Here is a 19,326-nt window from a genome sequence, read left to right as displayed (position 1 = left end):
TGTCTCCTTCTTTGTATGCCGACGACTTCTGCATCTCATTTAGCTCCACGACTACGGGAGTCGCCGAACGCAGGCTGCAAGTCGCCGTTCGCAAGGCAGCATCATGGGCTCTGACTCATGGTTTTCAGTTCTCTGCAGCCAAGACTCGAGTTATGCACTTCTGCAGGCGTCGGACGGTCCACCCTCCTCCTGAACTTTACCTCGACGGCCACCTGCTTGACGTGGTGGACACTTGCCGCTTCTTGGGACTAGTGTTTGATGCCCGGCTCCCATGGGTTCCTCATGTTACTCAGCTGAAGCAAAAATGCTGGCGGCACCTCAACGCCCTCCGCTGCCTTAGCCACATGTCTTGGGGTGCAGATCGCTGCACGCTGCTGCGATTGTACAGAGCCCTTGTGCAGTCCCGGCTTGATTATGGGAGCCTGGCCTATGGGTCTGCGTCACCCTCAGTGTTGAAATTGTTAGACCCCATACACCACTGTGGGGTTCGGCTTGCCACTGGCGCTTTTCGCACTAGCCCCGTGGATAGTCTACTGGTGGAGGCCGGGGTTCCCCCGCTGCGGATTCGCCGCCATCGTCTGCTCGCCGACTATGCTGTCCACGTGCATTGCTCGCCAGGCCATCCCAATCGTCGCCTACTTTTCCCTGCCATGGTCCTCCATCTGCCTGAACGGCGACCTAGGTCTGGGCTTTCCGTAGCTGTCCGCGTCCGGTCCCTGCTGTCGGAACTGGGGTCCTTCCCTCTTCTGCCTCCCTTCTGGGTCCGTACACCTACGCCTCCCTGGTGTTTGTCCCGGCCGTCTGTCCGTCTGGATTTGGCACAGGGACCTAAGGACTCGGTTCCGCCTGTGGCCCTCCGTCGCCGTTTTCTTGCGCTCCTCGCCTCATTTCCGGGCTGTGAACCTGTCTACACTGATGGTTCCCTGGTTGATGGTCGCACTGCCTACGCTTTTGCTCACGCTGCCCATGTTGAGCAACGCTCCTTGCCGGCTGGCTGCAGTATTTTTACTGCAGAGCTGGTGGCCATCTTGCGCGCTCTTGAGCATATGCGTTTCTGCTCAGGTAGGTCCATCGTCATCTGCAGTGACTCTCTGAGCAGCCTTCAGGCCATCGACCGCTGCTATCCCTCTTCTCCTCTGGTGTCCTCTATTCAGGAGTCTGTTTCCGCCATTGCCCGCTCTGGTCGTTCGGTGGTCTTGGTTTGGACGCCAGGTCATGTTGGCATCCCGGGGAACGAACGTGTTGACAGGCTGGCCAAAGGGGCGATCAACGCCCCAGCTTTGGAGATCGGCCTCACAGCTCACGACCTGCAGCTGGTGTTGCGCCGTAAGGTGCTTGGGGTGTGGTCTGTTGAGTGGCGTGGCATGACAGCCCCGAATAAACTGCGGGCTGTCAAGGAGACGACCGATGTGTGACGCTCCTCCCTGCGGTCTTCTCGCAGGGAGTCTGTTATCCTGTGTCGGCTCCGCATCGGCCATACATACCTGACGCACGGCCATCTTTTGCGTCAGGAGGATCCCCCCCTGTGTTGGTGTGGGTCCCGGCTGACGGTCGCCCACGTTTTATTGGAGTGTCCCCGACTGCGCACCCTTCGGCGATCTTTTAATCTCCCGGGCACCTTGCCTTTGATTTTATGCGACGATGCCTCCATGGCTGACAGTGTTTTACATTTTATCCGTGCTAGTCCTTTTTATGGTTCCATTTACAGTGGTCCTGCACCTTTCCCTTTGTGTGTCTCTTGTCCTCGAGTGTCTCATATTTGGTTGCAGATTTTAGTGTGTCGTCGGTTGGTTGACTCTTTCCCTTTTTTGTTGTCGTGGTCAGTCAACCAGTCTCCGGTCATCGTCTTTTGTTCTGTTTCCTTTTGTCTGGTGTCTTCGTGTCTGTAGTGTTCGTTACCGCATTTGTGTTCTTCTAGGGCCTGGGGGGGAGTCTCCTTCCCCTTGGGGTTTTACCTGCTTCGTGCATTTCCGTCTCGCCTTTTTTTTGGAATGGGGGACTGATGACCTTAGCTGTTTAGTCCCCCTTAAACATCCCAACAACCACCACCTCCAGTGCTTAAGTCTAACAGTGTCGTCCCTAATAACTTCACATCGTCAAAAACCCCCCATTACCTGTCATATGGAGACCCCAGCCTCTTCCTGCCTAAGAGGTTCATACTAACTTATACCAGTCAGTTCTCCTGATGTAGGCGGGAGATGACAGATTTTACAATTTTTCTCCCACCGACCAATTGTTCCGGTATTTTTATCAGTTTTTAACTAATTGTCATCAAACATCTTTTTTGAAAACTGCCATTTCAATTGTTATGGCCAATGGTCAGAAGTCCTTTGCTCATTAGTCATTTTTAAGTGATATATGTATTGAATTTGATGGAACTTGGGAAGTCACAGATGACCTGTAGATAGATTGTTATATTTCTTCTTTCCTGTGTATTTTGTAGAACATATACCCATCTTGCTGAGTGTTGTGCTCTGTTTGGATATGCGTTTGTGTGTTGACGTTGAGTTTAAGTGAAGTTGCTTATTATTCAATGTTATTATAATTGGTACAACTCTCGGATGTGGTTGGTGATGAGTGTTAGTTTGTTACCTGAATCACAGAAAAGCTTTATTTTTGTGTAAACAGTTATTTCATGTGTACCTTATTCATCATATTCATAGTATTTTAATTCGGTGTTTTGTTTTCCGTTGTGGTAAAAAAAGTATAACTATGTTATAGAATGTGGCAGGCACTGTTTTATGAGAACAGTACTTTTGTATTTAAAATCCAGAAAACGTCCCAACTAGTGCCAGTCATCTGGGCTGTACTACAGATAATAGGTATGGAATCAACATTTTTCGTTGTTCCAGTTTTTTCATGTGTGTTTTTTAGGAATTATTTAGCTTTTTCACATTGTAGGGACAGACTCACATAAGTTGTCTAGGGATTATACTGAAAATGAGTTGTTTTTCGATCATTTGTATCTCCTGATTTTTAAAACTGAATATCTTAATTTTTTTGAAGGTTGGCTGATATGTTAATGACTAACTCATCCACATCTGTGTGTATTAAAAATTTATGTTCCTTGGTATATAGTAAGCCTAACAAACAGCAGTCGGTCTCCACATACACCTCTACAGTATTATGTTCTACTGGGAATGCTTTCTGATTGATGATGCATACTGTATGCATTTAATGGACATTTTTTTGGTTGCTGTTTTCCTTGCCTCTGACTCCTGCATTTTCGTGCCTTATGACTGACTCGACTACACTCATAACATGCCGATAGAAGACATTTTGCATATGGTGCTGACGTTCACATCTATTTCTTTCAGCTGTGTGGCAGTTCTGATAGCTGGGGCCAGACCATAAGGATTCTCTGTCGTGACTCATTTGTGACATGTCCACAGGGTATTACATAAGAAGACATTACAAGACCTATTCCAAGCATCATGTAGGGTGACTGCGTCAGCTTCTGCATTTCTCCTCAGCACAATTGTTTGCACATTGACGTTTTGGATTCTATCTGAGAAGGACTGAACCGATTTCTTTTGTTTCTGTACCAAACTGTTTACATTTTCCCTGAAAAATCTTGTTTTGTTCTGTTTCCGGTAGTGTTGGCACAGGCCTTCAGCTAGCTCCTGGATCGTTTCTGCTTTCCTTAAGTGCTTTGTGGGAGGTCACAAATATTTTAGTCTCACCAGCAAACAAAGTGTCAAAGACATTTTCTGACCGTTTTGTACCTGAAAACCCAAAGCAGACACATGTAGGTGTCATACTACTTGCTTTCATTGTATTCTGTAATTACAGATGTTATTTTGGTAGTTATCTCTCTCACATTATTGTTCACTGTTTCAGGTGATGATGCCAATACTTCCACAGTGTCAAACCTTACTATCCCTCCCTACCAACCTGGTGGAGCTCAATCGCAGATTTCGCAGCTTACGCAAGAGAAAGTTAATGCTCCTTCACCTACCTTAGAGGTTATGCTGTCAAAGGAGTCAGCAAGTCAGCAGGTATGTCATCTTTTATAGATGATAAATATGTTTTATTTTATTTTTTGTAATAATAAGAGTAATTGCAAGGGAACAGTTAGCAATATTAGGTAGCGCAGACCTTTGGAGATGAGATTTATTTCTCTTTCATAACATAGATGAAAACTGACAAGCTATCAGGGATCCTGGACAAAAAGTCTACCAAATTGACAGAAAATTCTAAGTTTTGTTCTTATGTTAAATCAGTAAACAGATTAAAGCCATCTGTCCGGACACTCTGTCATTGAAATGGAGGACGACAGAGTAAGGCTGAAATATTAAATGTCTTTTTCCAAAACTGTTTCACAGAGGAAGATAGTACTGGAATTCCTCCTTTAAATTGTTGCATAAACAACAGAATGACAAATGTTGAAACAACTGACCATGGGATAGAAAACCAATTGAAACTGCTTGACAGAAGAAAGGACGCTGGACCTGACAGGATACCAGTATGATTCTACATGGACTATGTGAAAGAACTAGCTCTTCTTCTGGCAACAGGGTACCATACATCATGGGAGGATCGAAGTGTTCTTGATGATTGGAAAAAGTGCAAGTCATTCCCATTTTCAAGAACAGTCTCTGTCGTCACTCTGTTGTAGCACTTTGAACAGTTTTATGCTTGCGTGTTACATTTTGGGGGACTGAAAATCTGTAAGGATCATCATGGGTTTCAAGAGCAACGATCATGTGAAATTCATTTCTCTCTGTGTTCACTAGATCCAGAAAGGTAGAAACAGGTGCTCAGGTTCCTTGACTTCTGGAAGACATCTGATACAGTGCACCACTGCCACATAGTGAACAAAATACAAGCGTATGGAATAGCAGACCAAATATGTGACTGAATTGAAGATTTTCTAGCAAAAATAACACAGCATGTCATTTTCAACAGACCAAAGTCTTCAGATGTAAAAGTAACTTTGGATGTTCTCCAGGGAAGTGCTATAAGACACATTGTTTTCACTATGTGTAAATGACCTAGTAGATAATGTCATCAGAGGTTCAGAGAGGTTTTTTCGAGGATGATGCTGTTGTACACAGAGAAGTCTCAATGCTAGAAAATTATAGTGAAATGCAGGAAGAACTGCAGAGGACACACTTGCTGCAGGGAGTGGTAATTGACTCTTAGTGTAAAAAAAATTATACATGGGCAGATAGAACCATTATTGTATGACTACAGAATTTCAGAACAGACACTGGATACACTTATCTCCATAAAATTTGTAGGAGTATGCGTATAGAGTGATTTAAAGTGGAATGACCACATTAAAGTAATTTCGGGTTAGACTGATGCCAGACGCATTCATTGAAAGAATCTTCAGGAAGTGTAGACCATCAACAAAAAAGGTAACTTAGAAAACCATCGTTCAGCCGTGACTCGAATATTGTGTGGCAGTCTGGGACTAGATAAGACTGATAGAGGAAATAGAGAAGATCTAAGGAAGAGCAGCATGTTTCATTACAATTTAATTTAGTAAATGCAGAAGCATCACAGAGATGCCCAGCCTACTACAGTGGCAGACACAGCAAGAGAGGCGTTTTGCACCATGGTATGGTTTCCTGTTGAAGTATTGAGAGTGTACATTCCTTGAGGAGTCAGCCGAGATTTGCTTCCTCATATGTTTATCTTGCAGAAAGATCAAGAAGATAAAATTAGGGACATCTGAGCCCACACAAAGGCTTATCAGCACTTGTTCTTCGTGCAGACCATTCACAACTGGACCAGGAGAGGGGAGAGTAATACAGTTAAACAAAGTACTGTCCACCACATGCCATAAGGTGGCTTGCGGAGTATGGATGTAGGTGTAGAATTACAACATTCTAAAAGATTCTAATTGGGGTTACTCCATTTATTTGTAGAACACTTTGGGTAAGTTGTAAGCTGAAATTTATGTATTTGTTGATAAAAGACACCCCAATGGCGAAACACTGTGTGCAGTTGTTAGAAATTATAATACAATCCTATGACATTTGAATTCATTAAAATGACTTCTTGTCATAAAGATATGTTGAAGAGGTTGAGTGTAAGAGCAGCTTGCAATAACAAGATTGGCTCCGGACAGGAAATCATGATGGGTCACATCAGATTAGTCAGAAGGCTTATGACGCTGCTTCAAATTTGGAATCCTTGCAGACTTGAAAGTCTCTATTTACAAGACATGTAAACAAATTATATTGGCATAATGAATCATTCCACAAAAAGTATGAATTTATTTTTTCCCCATTTCAGTTCCATCAAAAAAGTCCGTTTCTAGTATGACTACAGAAACACAACAGCACATTAGCTGATATTAATTGTGTAGGCATCATCCACGTTGACAAATATGTTGTGAAATAAGCTGAGGAAAGAAATTGGGATTTTCAAATTTTATTTTATTTTATTTATTTAATTTTACAATGGAAAGGACTGCCACATGCTTACAGGTGATGGCAGCTATACAAGACTCACGTCCCTTTCAGCCAAGGTTAGTGCTGTTATGTTGGGGCACTATTTATTTTTCATTTGGAGGGATCCTTGCGTAATTTGCTTCTCTGTCTTTGGCTCATGCCATTTTGTTTGATATTTATCTCTGCCTGGTGGAGTTTCACGTCCCAGTATTCACCTTACGACTAGGGAAAACCACCAGAGAAAACCCCAGCTGGGATGTGATTTTGGTTGCTATGACCTTTCTGTTGTCATGATGTATTTTGTTTGTCATTGGTATGAAACTGTCCCTACTTGTTTTCAAGTTCTCTGTAGTTGCTGAATGCTTGAAATTGGTTGTAGTCCCCATGTTACTGAAGTATCCTAGTTCTGTTCTGTATACTTGGTTTGTGTATTTTCTACTTATGAATATAGATAGCCATTTTCAATGTTAAACTACAGACCACTGTCATAGGTGTGTCTAAGTTGGGTTTGGGGTTATGGGATGGATTCTTTTCTACCTACAGTTAAGAGGTAATTAGTTGGAATATCACACTTCACTGTCCTATGACTGTTACGGTGGATTTTGGGATTGTGGGATAAGGTTTGTGCAGTTCATGTCACTGTAGTCTTCTCCTTCTTACATGTTCGATTATTTCATTGTTTTTTGGAAATGTCCTTTGGATTGAGAAAGCTATGGAATCATAAGGGTAAGGGTACTTGGAGCTGGGTAATGTTAAATTCTCAAATTGGCTTGCAGGTAAAGTCTTTTATTAAACCTTTCTTACTAGCTCTAGTCAGTCCATAATCTCCTGTTTTCATTGTGAATTTCCTCTAGTATTGGTCGTGTGTTGATTAGTGTAAATGGTGTCATTTGCTTCGGTGTGGTGAAGTTTAGCCGTGAACGTTATGGCTGCTACTATTTCGTATTGGGCTTTTGATGCTGTCTATAGCCAGGCACTGTACTCCAGTAAGGGCCTTCTGAAAGTTTTGTGCATGTGGGTCACTGATCCTGAGTTGGCACTGCCGAATCTAAAGCATTTTTATTCGTTTCATCCTCTGTTTTGTCCTCCTGATGATTGCATCCGTATGGTGTTTCCAGGGCATGGCATGATTGAGTACTATTACTAGATATTTTGCACTTCAAATTGGGTCCATGCTTTACTGCTGAGTTGTCACAGATAGATCATCTATTTTAAACCTTCCACTTTGCATAAGGTTTCAGTGCCTGAACCCCCCCCTGCGGGTCCGGGGATTAGAATAGGCCCGCGGTATTCCTGCCTGTCGTAAGAGGCGACTAAAAGGAGTCCATCCCCCTCACGGGGGTAGTTCGCGCCTGCGTCCGGAGACGGACGGTTCCACGACCTATCATCGTGGTCCTTTTGGTTTTTTCACTTCTCGTTTCTTCCTTCCTTTTGTTGGTTCCTTTCTTTGCTCTTCTCCACCTCACTGTCTTCCTTACTCTTTCCCTTGCCTTCTCCTTGCCTTCTCATTGCCTTTTTCTCCTTGCCTTCTCATTGCCTTTTTCTCCTTGCCTTCTCATTGCCTTTTTCTCCTTGCCTTCTCATTGCCTTCTTCTCCTTGCCTTTTCATTGCCTTCTTCCCCTTGCTTTCTCATTGCCTGCTTCTCCTTGCCTTCTCTGGTCTCCGCCTCGGCGTTTGAGACAGTCTGTCCTCTTTCTCCCTCTCTCTCTTCTTTTTCCTCTTCTTCCTTCCTCCCTGTGCGTGCCTGAAGGCCGACCCACGCGTTCGCATGCGTAGCCGGTGACGGGGTAACGCGTAAGTCCCCGCCCTGGGTAGACATGTAAGGCACGCGCGTACCCCCTGGTAAAGGCCAGGCCCGGGGAGGGGTGATTGCCTGAGCTGATACCTTCTGACCATGCCGATTGGTCCCTCCGTCTGTTTCTCGGGAGGTGTGACCTGAGGTGTAAACATTCACCTAAGGCGGGAGTGCCCTCTGAGAGGGTCCCCACAAGGAAGGAGCGCGCCATCGGAGACGCTGGCAATCATGGGGGATTCCTCCGCAATGGATTCTACTCCATCTCTTTCGACTTCGACCCAAAAACGGAAACGTGACCAGCCAACAGTGACAAAAGTACTACCGCCTGCCCCACAGTTCCTCGTAGTTTCTCGAACTGAGGACGGAAAGGATTTTTCCTCTGTCAACCCTTTCGTTATTCAGAAGGGCGTAGATGCCATAGCCGGATCTGTCAAATCCTGTACCAGGTTGCGTAACGGCACCTTATTACTAGAAACTGAGAATGCCTTTCAGGCACAAAAACTGCTTCGGGCCACCCTCCTGTACACGTTCCCTGTCCGGGTGGAGGCCCACCGAACTTTGAATTCGTCTCGTGGTGTGGTCTATACTGGCTCCCTCGACGGATTGACTGACGAGGAGCTTCAATCATTCCTCGCTGAGCAGGGCGTGACGGCTGTCCATAGGGTCATGAAAAAGGTCAACAATGACCTTGTACCGACCCGGACAATTTTCTTGACCTTCGATAGTGTTAAGCTGCCATCGCGCCTCAAGGCGGGCTACGAGGTTATTTCTGTTCGCCCCTATATCCCGACACCTACGCGCTGCTACCAGTGTCAGCGTTTCAATCACACTCGACAGTCTTGTTCCAATGCGGCTAAATGTGTCACCTGTGGCAGGGATGCCCATGAGGGTGACTGTCCACCTCCGTCTCCTCGTTGTGTGAACTGTCAGGGTGACCATGCCGCATCCTCCCGCGACTGTCCTGTCTATAAGGAAGAACGCTGTATCCAGGAAATTCGGGTCAAAGAGAAAGTGTCCACCTCGGCTGCTCGCAAGCTATTGGCTAGTAGGAAGCCCACGCTGCTCCCAGCGGGGAAATACAGTACTGTCCTCGCCTCTCCTCGGACTACCCGGGAGGTAGCAACCCAGACATGCGATCTGACCTTCAGCACCACGGTCGTCCGTTCGGCCAGTGCTAAGATCGCGCGGTCGACGTCTCCTCTTCCTCCCATCACCCCACAGACACGAGCACCTTCTTCAGCTTCTGCTAAGACGAAGACACCGAAGTCAGATGCACGGGCCTTCAAGAAGGAACCATCCCGTGCAGACTTCCTCCGTACCTCGACCTCACAGCCTTCGACCGGTACTTCCGCTACACGTCCTTCCAAAAAGGCGCATAGGAAGCACAGTTCTCCTTCCCCGCCACGGCGCATTTCTTCTCTTGCGCCACCCAGCGGCTGCCGCCCCAGGCCGTCATCCGTTTCGCCTGGCCGCACCGCTGGTCGCCGTACATCTGGCCGTTCACTGGCGGAGGAAGCTCCCCCTCCCGGCCATCCTCCCGAGATGGCCGATGACCCTATAGACCCAATGGACGATGACTGTCCGCCTACTGATAGCGGCGGCAGTGCTCGCTCGAAGCCAGGCCCTAAGCGGCCTTCGAGGTGACCACTTCTCTCATCTTTCTTTTCTTACGATGGCACTTATTCACTGGAATATTCGCAGCATTCGCTCCAACCGAGAGGACTTGAAGTTGCTTCTCCCCTTGCACCGTCCGCTTGTCGTAGCCCTCCAGGAAACGAAGCTACGCCCATGCGATCAAATTGCCTTGGCACACTACACCTCTGTGCGTTTTGACCTACCCCCTGTGGTAGGTATCCCAGCTCATGGAGGGGTTATGTTGCTGGTCCGGGATGATATTTACTACGATCCCATCACGTTGCACACCGGCCTGCAGGCAGTTGCCATCCGCATTACTCTCCCCACTTTTACGTTTTCCTTTTGTACCGTTTACACTCCATCGTCATCTGCCGTTACCAGGGCAGACGTGATGCAACTTATTGCTCAGCTACCTGCACCATTTTTGTTAACTGGAGACTTCAATGCCCACCATCCCCTTTGGGGCTCTCCAGCATCCTGCCCGAGGGGCTCCTTGTTAGCAGACCTTTTCAACCAGCTCGATCTTGTCTGCCTCAATACTGGCGCCCCTACTTTTCTTTCGGACACATCTCACACCTATTCCCATTTAGACCTCTCTATATGTACTCCCCAACTTGCACGCTGGTTTGAGTGGTATGCACTTTCTGATACATATTCGAGCGACCACTTCCCGTGTGTTATCCATCTCCTGCAGCATACCCCCTCTCCGTGCTTCTCTAATTGGACCATCTCCAAGGCAGACTGGGGGCTCTTCGCTTCCAGGGCGACCTTTCAGGATCAAACCTTTACAAGCTGCGATCGTCAGGTCGCACACCTCACGGAAGTCATTCTCGCTGCTGCTGAATATTCCATCCCTCACCCTCCTTCTTCTCCACGTCGCGTACCGGTCCCCTGGTGGACCGCAGCATGTAGAGACGCTTTACGTGCTCGTCGACGTGCTTTACGCACTTTTAACCGCTACCCTACAGTGGCGAATTGTATCAATTATAAACAATTACGTGCTCAGTGTCGTCGTATTATCAAAGAAAGCAAGAAAGCCAGCTGGGCTGCTTTCACAAGCACCTTCAACAGTTTTACTCCTTCTTCTGTTGTCTGGGGTAGCCTGCGCCGGCTATCTGGCACTAAGGTCCACTCACCAGTTTCTGGCTTGAAGGTCGCGAATGACGTCCTTGTGGCCCCTGAGGCTGTCTCCAATGCCTTCGGCCGCTTTTTCGCAGAGGTTTCGAGCTCCGCTCATTACCACCCTGCCTTCCTCCCCCGCAAACAGGCAGAGGAGGCTAGGCCACTTAACTTCCGCTCCTCGAATTGTGAAAGTTATAATGCCCCATTCACCATGTGGGAACTCGAAAACGCACTTGGCCGATCACGGTCCTCTGCTCCAGGGCCAGATTCTATTCATATTCAGATGCTGAAGAACCTTTCTCCTGCGGGTAAAGGTTTTCTTCTTCGTACATACAATCGCATCTGGATTGAGGGACATGTTCCCGCATGCTGGCGCGAGTCTATTGTTGTCCCGATTCCTAAGCCGGGGAAGGACAAGCACTTGCCTTCCAGTTATCGACCTATCTCGCTTACCAGCTGTGTCTGTAAAGTGATGGAGCGAATGGTTAACTCTCGATTGGTTTGGCTGCTCGAGTCTCGACGCCTACTTACCAATGTACAATGTGGATTTCGTAGGCGCCGCTCTGCTGTTGACCATCTGGTTACCTTGTCGACCTTCATTATGAATAACTTCTTGCGGAAGTGCCCGACCGCGGCTGTGTTCTTCGATTTGGAGAAGGCTTACGACACCTGTTGGAAGGCGGGCATCCTCCGCACCATGCATACATGGGGCCTTCGCGGTCGCCTCCCTCTTTTTATTCGTTCCTTTTTAATGGATCGACAGTTCAGGGTACGTGTGGGTTCTGTCCTGTCCGACACCTTTCGCCAGGAGAATGGGGTGCCACAGGGCTCAGTTTTGAGCGTCGCTCTCTTCGCCATCGCGATCAATCCAATAATGGATTGCCTCCCAGCTGATGTATCAGGCTCCCTTTTCGTGGACGATTTTACCATCTATTGCAGCGCGCAGTGTACACGTGTCCTGGAGCGCTGTCTTCAGCGTTCTCTTGACCGTCTTTACTCCTGGAGTGTCGCCAATGGCTTCCGTTTTTCTGCCGAGAAGACGGTCTGTATTAACTTCTGGCGATACAAAGAGTTTCTCCCACCGTCCTTACGACTCGGTCCCGTTGCTCTCCCAATCGTGGAGACAACCAAATTTTTAGGCCTTACATTTGACAGGAAACTTAGCTGGTCTCCACATGTGTCATATTTGGCCGCCCGTTGTACCCGTTCTTTAAATGTCCTCCGTGTTCTCAGTGGTCTGTCGTGGGGAGCGGATCGAACCGTCCTACTTCGTCTATATCGGTCGATCGTCCGCTCCAAGCTGGATTATGGGAGCTTCGTATACTCCTCTGCACGGCCATCCATCTTACGCCGCCTCAACTCCATACAACATCGGGGTTTACGACTTGCGATCGGAGCATTTTATACCAGTCCCGTAGAGAGTCTTCATGCTGACGCTGGCGAATTGCCACTCACCTACCGGCGCGATATACTGCTTTGTCGGTATGCCTGTCGGCTACTGTCAATGCCCGACCATCCGTCTTATCGTTCCTTTTTTGACGACTCTCTTGACCGTCAATACGGGTTGTATGTCTCTGCCCTGCTACCCCCTGGCGTTCGCTTTCGTCGCCTCCTTCAACACCTTAATTTTTCACTCCCTGCAACCTTTCGAGTGGGCGAGAGCCGCACGCCACCTTGGCTCCAGGCTCAGGTCCGCGTTCACCTTGACCTCAGCTCGCTCCCAAAAGAGGTCACTCCCGGTTCGGTCTACCACTCCCGTTTTTTGGAACTTCGTTCGAAGTTCATCGACATGACTTTCATTTATACAGATGGCTCTAAGACCAATGACGGGGTCGGGTGTTCCTTTATTGTCGAGGCACAAAGTTTCAAATACCGGCTCCACGGCCATTGTTCGGTCTTCACAGCTGAGCTCTTTGCCCTCTACCAGGCTGTTCTTTACATCTGCCGCCACCGACATTCTGCTTATGTCATCTGCTCAGATTCCCTGAGCGCCATCCAGAGCCTCAGTGATCCGTACCCGGTTCACCCTTTCGTACACCGGATCCAACGCTCTCTTCAGCAGCTGGTGGACGTCGGTTCTCCAGTTAGCTTTATGTGGGTTCCGGGCCATGTCGGTATCCCTGGGAACGAGGCTGCAGATGCCGCGGCCAAGGCTGCGGTCCTCCAGCCTCGAACAGCTTCTTGTTGCGTCCCTTCGTCCGATTTTAGCAGGGTGATTTGTCGGCGCATCTTATCTCTGTGGCATGCCGATTGGGCTGCACTTACCGATAACAAGCTTCGGGCCTTAAAACCTCTTCCCGTGGCTTGGACGTCCTCCTCACGCCCTTCTCGGCGGGAGGAGGTCGTTTTAGCCCGGTTAAGAATTGGACACTGCCGGTTCAGCCATCGCCATCTGCTGACGGCTGCGCCGGCGCCGTTCTGCCCATGTGGGCACTTGCTGACGGTTAGACACATTTTAATGTCCTGTCCAGATCTTAACACACTGCGCCTCGATCTTAACCTGCCAAATACTTTCGATGCCATTTTAGCGGATGACCCACGAGCAGCTGCTCGTGTTCTTCGTTTTATCAATTTGACACACCTCGCTAAGGACATTTGATGATGCTGTTTTTTAATCCTATGCCTGTCCGTCTGTCTTTTATCGTGTTTTCCCTTTTAGTTGTTGTGGTCAACTTGTGCCTCGCGGTGCATTCTTAGAGTAGTCAGGGCGCTAATGACCATTGAAGTTGTGCGCCCTAAAACCACAAAAAAAAAAAAAAAAAAAAAAAAGTGCCTGAACATTAACGGCCTCCATTGCTCAATGTTGAGAATGTATATAACTGCTAAAGTTCTCGCACCTTGCACACATGGAGCCATACACCAGTAGGTGGTGTTGTCCATATAAAGAGTGAAGTATTCACCCCATCTAATGTGGCGCGGGATGTCTGACATGTGGATGCTGTAGTGTTCGGCCAAGAGGATGGCATCTTGTGCTACTCCTGCTGCAGGGCTAAAGTTGCTGGATAGTTCACATAGTGATCCTACTGCCAATCTATTGGTTGAGCAGATGAAGTGCACAGCGTGCAGAGGAAATCAGTATCCAGGAACACTGTCAAAACACAGTCTCCTCTGTTTAGCACTTCGGTTGCGGTGCTGACAAGTCTGCTGATGCGATCCATTGTTGAATGTTCTTGCCTGAAGCCTGCCTGTTGTGGGGGAAGAAGAGATTTAGGCAACAGGACACAAATATTGATGCTTGTTGATAAATCCTCTTTCTTTGACGTACACCATTTTAATTTTAACACGTGGCTGTTAGAAGTGGTGAAAAGGCCTGTGTTCTCATGCTTAGTGTGATATTCATTATCAGTCATTAAATCTTAAAAGGGAGCATTTTTATGCAATGAAGTGAGTTATATGTAAATTTCATTGAAAAATTGCATTTGGAGTTTTGTTCTCCATGGTCATAGCCTTTGATTGAAGGTAATTATCTTGAAGATGGAAATCAGTCTGGACATGGAACGGCACCCACTATTGAAGAAACTAGACCTCATGTCTGGAAAAGATTGAAGAGAGTGCCTGCTGCACATAATCAGCGTGTTCATTGTTCTTGCAGAATTGGATTTGTGACTGCTTCTTAAGTCAGAAAAGTCTGCAATCTGTTAGAATCTTATCACCTTCCCGGAGGAAGGAGATTTTGCATTGGGAGTTCTACAAAAATATATCAAGGGGCTTAATTCTTTTGGGTCTCAAACAGTATTTAACTGTAGTTGTCAGGATGGGTTAAGGAGCATAAGTGGACATTCAGGACTGATACTATTCACTATTGCATATGGAATGAAAAAGGGAGTTACCAGAAAATGGAGATTTTTTTTTTCTCCTTCTCCTATTCTATGGGGTACATTTGGTTTGTTGTCTGCTATGATTGTGCAGAGCACTGTGCGTAGCAGTGGAGAGCATTTTGCCCTCAATGGAAGGAGCAGGCGGACATGTCTGTGGGGTAGGAGGGCTGGTAGACAAAGAATGATCCACTGCTGCAGCTATTGTCTCGCCGGCCAGTCCGCACACCCCACGTGATCAGTCTCTGCTCTCCCATTGCTTGGCTTTGAACCTTCTGAAAGCGTTACTTGCTCAACAGCCCCATGGATACCGTCCCTAGCTCAATGGAGCAAAGTGTAGGATTCATCCCCAGTGCTACGGAGCCTCTTGTGTAACTTACAACCCGCCACTGAGGTGCAGTGATAGGCGCAAGAAAAATATTGCAAATTTTGGAAAAGAAAATAATGCTCTTTTTTTATCCTTACTATCACTTTGAGCTGCACACAACATCATAACTGATACTAAAATTTCCCGAACCAATTTTAGTCCATGTCAAGAAACAACCTTGCATCTGGGTCTTCCTAATGACGCTTATGCGACAAAGGAGAAGAAATAGTTACCATGGATTGGTATACTGTTTTATGCCGACAAAGTTGTTTTGGAAGGATCCAGCAGTGGAGAAAAGATTGACCATTGCAGGATTTTGTTCTGCCACAGTACCATTTTTGCATACAGTGTGGCTAAAATAGAAGCATTTGTTGAAGAGTCTGAAGTCCAAACAATGTATGTATTGACTTAACGCCCCTTATCTATGAGTGATGTCTTTTTCTGCTGTCATCCTGTTCACTTTGTTGGATTACTTTTGAACAGCTGATAAGCAGAAATACGTAGAAGATAGTGTCCTTACTGCTAGTCACTGCATTCTTGGTGAGACATGACTGTAATGTCCCCGTTTATCAACCGATAAAACTACAAAGCTGCTCAAACACCAAGGATTGAAATAGAGATCAGTTGTCATTTACCACTTCTTTCACCTCCTGCAATGTTTGTTGATGTGAAAAATGCCAAGTTGGTGTCAGGTCCAGAATCCATGTTAAACTATAGGTCCTTCTATAAATGGTTGGGTAAGTCAGTTCAAAGATAGGAAGAAGGAAATGGCATTCCACTTTCAACAGTCTTTGCATTGTTGGCTGCTTTCTCACTACATTGGAATAGGGTAAAAATTCAACACTTGGACATCTGAATGATTGTTCTACTTGTGTTAAGGGGCTGGCTTCAGAAAGAACTGTGATGAGGTCTGACATTGGCTGAAAAATGATCACCTGGACTCCCACTGATGATGACAGGAAATGACATTGCAAGCACATGAGAATGAAACTAATATAGTATACCAGGTCTCCCAAATACAAGGAAAGTGGATCACATGTGAGAGACTTTTGGGTGACTGAGAACCATATGTATGTATATTATGGCAGAAAGACATTCAAAAGACAGAATGACGTGCCTAAGGATTTATTTTGAAGTAAATAAATGACCCTGATACGTGCATGGTGGATGAATGGATTGTTGCGGACAATTTGCAAGAAATTGGAGAAACAGTTTTTCTCCTTTAAAACCTTTCAAAAATACATACTGTAATTCAAAAGAAAATACTGTAGAACATATTATATGTTTGTGGTTTAACAAAAAAAAATTGTCTTAAACGGCTCCACGCCCCCCCCCCCCCCCTTTCCCTCTTTAGTTTGGTTAACCACAGTTTTACCATACTTTTATGGAGTTGAGAATTAATAAGGTACATATTTAAGCACCATTACACGAGTATTAGATATAGCTAGAACCCTTAACTGATAGTCTCCTTTGTTACATTGCTGCAAAAGTAAACTGAGGGACGAAATCGGACCAAAGCTTTAAGTTTATTATTCTATCCAAGTGTATTTGCTAAAGGAATCTACTAGCCATAGACTTCACACCCATATTTTCCTAACAGATAAACAATGTATTACATTGATTGACTTTTCAAATTATTATTGCTGTTGTTGTTGTTATTATTATTATTGTCATCATCATTATTGTCATTATTATTATTATTATTATTATTATTTCCAGCTGCTGGAAGGTTCAGACATTACAACATGTGCTGCCTCATCAATATTTGGTATTCCAAATGTTGCACCTTCGCAAGAAGGTTGTAAGAAACTTTTCCTATCTGGTACATTTGACACCCAGAAAAATATGGATGAATTAATGGAGTTCTGTTCAGGAGATTTTCCAATGACGGGTACATTTTTTTTTATTATTCTCCACAATTTGAAAAAGATATGGAATGACAAATGAGCCTTTCAAACATCACTTATGGAAGGCTCCTAGAGTTTGGTCGATGACTGTCCTAATCGTTAACTGATCTGATAATTCTTCTTCTTCTTCTTCTTCTTCTTCTGGTATTCTTGTGATTTTGCCTCTTACTGTTTCTATACTCCTTAATGTGTACATGAATACTATATTCTTCTCTGATTGTTGTGTTGTTTATTCTGTCTGATAACCCTTAAAAAAAATTGATCTTTGCAGCATAAATTGTGTGTCCATTTCCAGCTGTTATTGTCGGTGTCTTGTCGCTAATTGTATGGAAGATGCTGCCATTGTTATTGTTTTATGGAATGTTGTTAATGTTCCTTTCCACAATGATTTGTTTATGATTCCCTGCAGTTAATTGAATGTTTCTATTTTCTTTGGTGTGTTGTGTCGTTTGTGAAGGAGAAAATATTTTCCAAGAAGTTGAATTAATTTTCTCTGTCTTGTGACTTTGTCATTACAGTTTTGCTCGAGACCAGGCTGCGACCCTTATAAACCATAACTTTTTGCTTTTAGGTCAAAATGTAGAATTTTAATTTTTTCTGAAATTGAAAGTATAGCAAGATCAAGAGTTAAAATAACTTTGACATGTAGACTGTGCAATTCAATTTTAATATGTGCCCTGTCATTTTAAAAAGTTTAGAGTCTGGATTAATAAATAATAGAGAAAAGATAATATGGTAGTTTTAATGCTTCAGGTGCTCCACATAGCCTCTACAATACAAGCATGTTCGCATAACCATGTGAAACTGTTTAAAGACCTTCTTTGGGATGTTGTCAAAGTCGCATGTTGTAGTAGCTTGAATATTGGTTATGTTGTCAAAGTGTTGACCCTTCATGTGAATTTTAATTTTTGGGAGTTAAGAAAAGCCACTCAGCACCAAATTGGGTGAATATGGAGAATGGAGGCTATGAGAGAACTGGTGCTTTTTTTACAACTGCAGCCATGTGAGAGGGTGCCTTGCCCTACAATAAGAAGAAAGCCCTCCCCTCACATTGTTGTGGAGAAAACCTCTGACTCCTTTTGTACAACAAATCTATGATACCTAAATAATACTGGAAATGTATGGTGGTATCAGTGGTAACAAATTCCCTGTGGATAATGCCATGGACATTAGAACAGTCAATCAGCATTGTCTTCACTTTTTGGTTTCATTCAGGCCTTCTCTGGTCTTGGCAAACTGGAGACCCATTCTGCACTTTGTCATTTTGTGGTAGGTCTGTATTGATAACACCAAGTCTTGTCACCTGTGATGATTTTTTTCCAGATAAGAATTGTCCAGATTTTTTAATTTCAATTAAGTTGCACCAGGAGGCTGTGCGTCATTTGTGTTTGGGAGCTAAGATGTGTAGGACAGACTTTGCACACGCTTTCTTGTTCTTCAAACATTTTGGAGAATGTCTTACAGATATTCAGATCATTAGTGATAGCTCTGCATGAGAGATGACAGTCGATTTTCAAAAGGTGTCAAATGAACTTGAGGTTGAACCCCCTAACCTCTTGTTGTCCTCAAGTGACTTCTGTCCTCGTTTAAAATGTTTAAACTACTCAAATACTCATGCAAGACTTAAACAATTATTGCTGTAAGCCTTTTTTATTGACACAGATATCTCCATAGCCGGTTTATCAAGTGAAACTAAGTTGAATCACTACTCATGGCTCCATTGAGGTTTGTGACATGGCATTATTGACACGCTATGTCCACTACTTAACATTGCCTGTTCACAAGTGGTTTGTCAAAAGTGCGTCTGTTGATTATAGTTGTTAGTTCAAGCTGTCACCGTAGTTACTGCACTAACGTATCTTATATGCCACGAACTTCTTGGACGGATGGTACCTAACAGTCTATTCAATTTTTCCATTGAGTAATGATTTGGAATTTCGAAATTTGAGTTTGGATTATAACTGCGTCATTCAGCCAGGCTCCTTGTACAGCCATAGATGACTAGAATAATGTCAGTGTTGAAGTTCCCACAACTGAAAGCTGAAAACTTATGTAGTTGAGAATGCAACATTTTCAAATGATCAGAGACTTCTATTTAAGAGTGTTCTTCCTTTGAGTGTTGGTGAATGAGAACATACCACACTGTGTGTGTGTGTGTGTGTGTGTGTGTGTGTGTGTGTGTGTGTCAGCCTTCCTGTAATTGCTCATCTTCCTGGTTTTTACATATTGACAGAATTTGTACTCTGACATACTTTCAGATGTTATAACTAGCTTGAACAC

At 45.1% G+C, this 19,326-nt stretch overlaps 1 protein-coding gene across 2 annotated transcripts in view; it reads left to right on the top strand.

Moving 5' to 3' along the window:
• LOC126481342 (claspin) overlaps positions 1–19,326 on the top strand; it is a 188,026-nt gene that overhangs the window by 92,131 nt on the left and 76,569 nt on the right. For both annotated transcript variants that reach the window (XM_050105034.1, XM_050105035.1), the window contains exons 9-10: positions 3,841–3,998; positions 16,859–17,030. In XM_050105034.1, the coding sequence (XP_049960991.1) occupies positions 3,841–3,998; positions 16,859–17,030 (330 nt within the window). The remainder of the gene's footprint in view (positions 1–3,840; positions 3,999–16,858; positions 17,031–19,326) is intronic.

The sequence above is a fragment of the Schistocerca serialis genome, chromosome 5, assembly GCF_023864345.2.
Source record: "Schistocerca serialis cubense isolate TAMUIC-IGC-003099 chromosome 5, iqSchSeri2.2, whole genome shotgun sequence".
NCBI lineage: Eukaryota > Metazoa > Arthropoda > Insecta > Orthoptera > Acrididae > Schistocerca > Schistocerca serialis.
The sequence above is the reverse complement of the archived record's forward strand: the minus strand, read 5'-3'. Positions and strand labels throughout refer to the sequence as shown.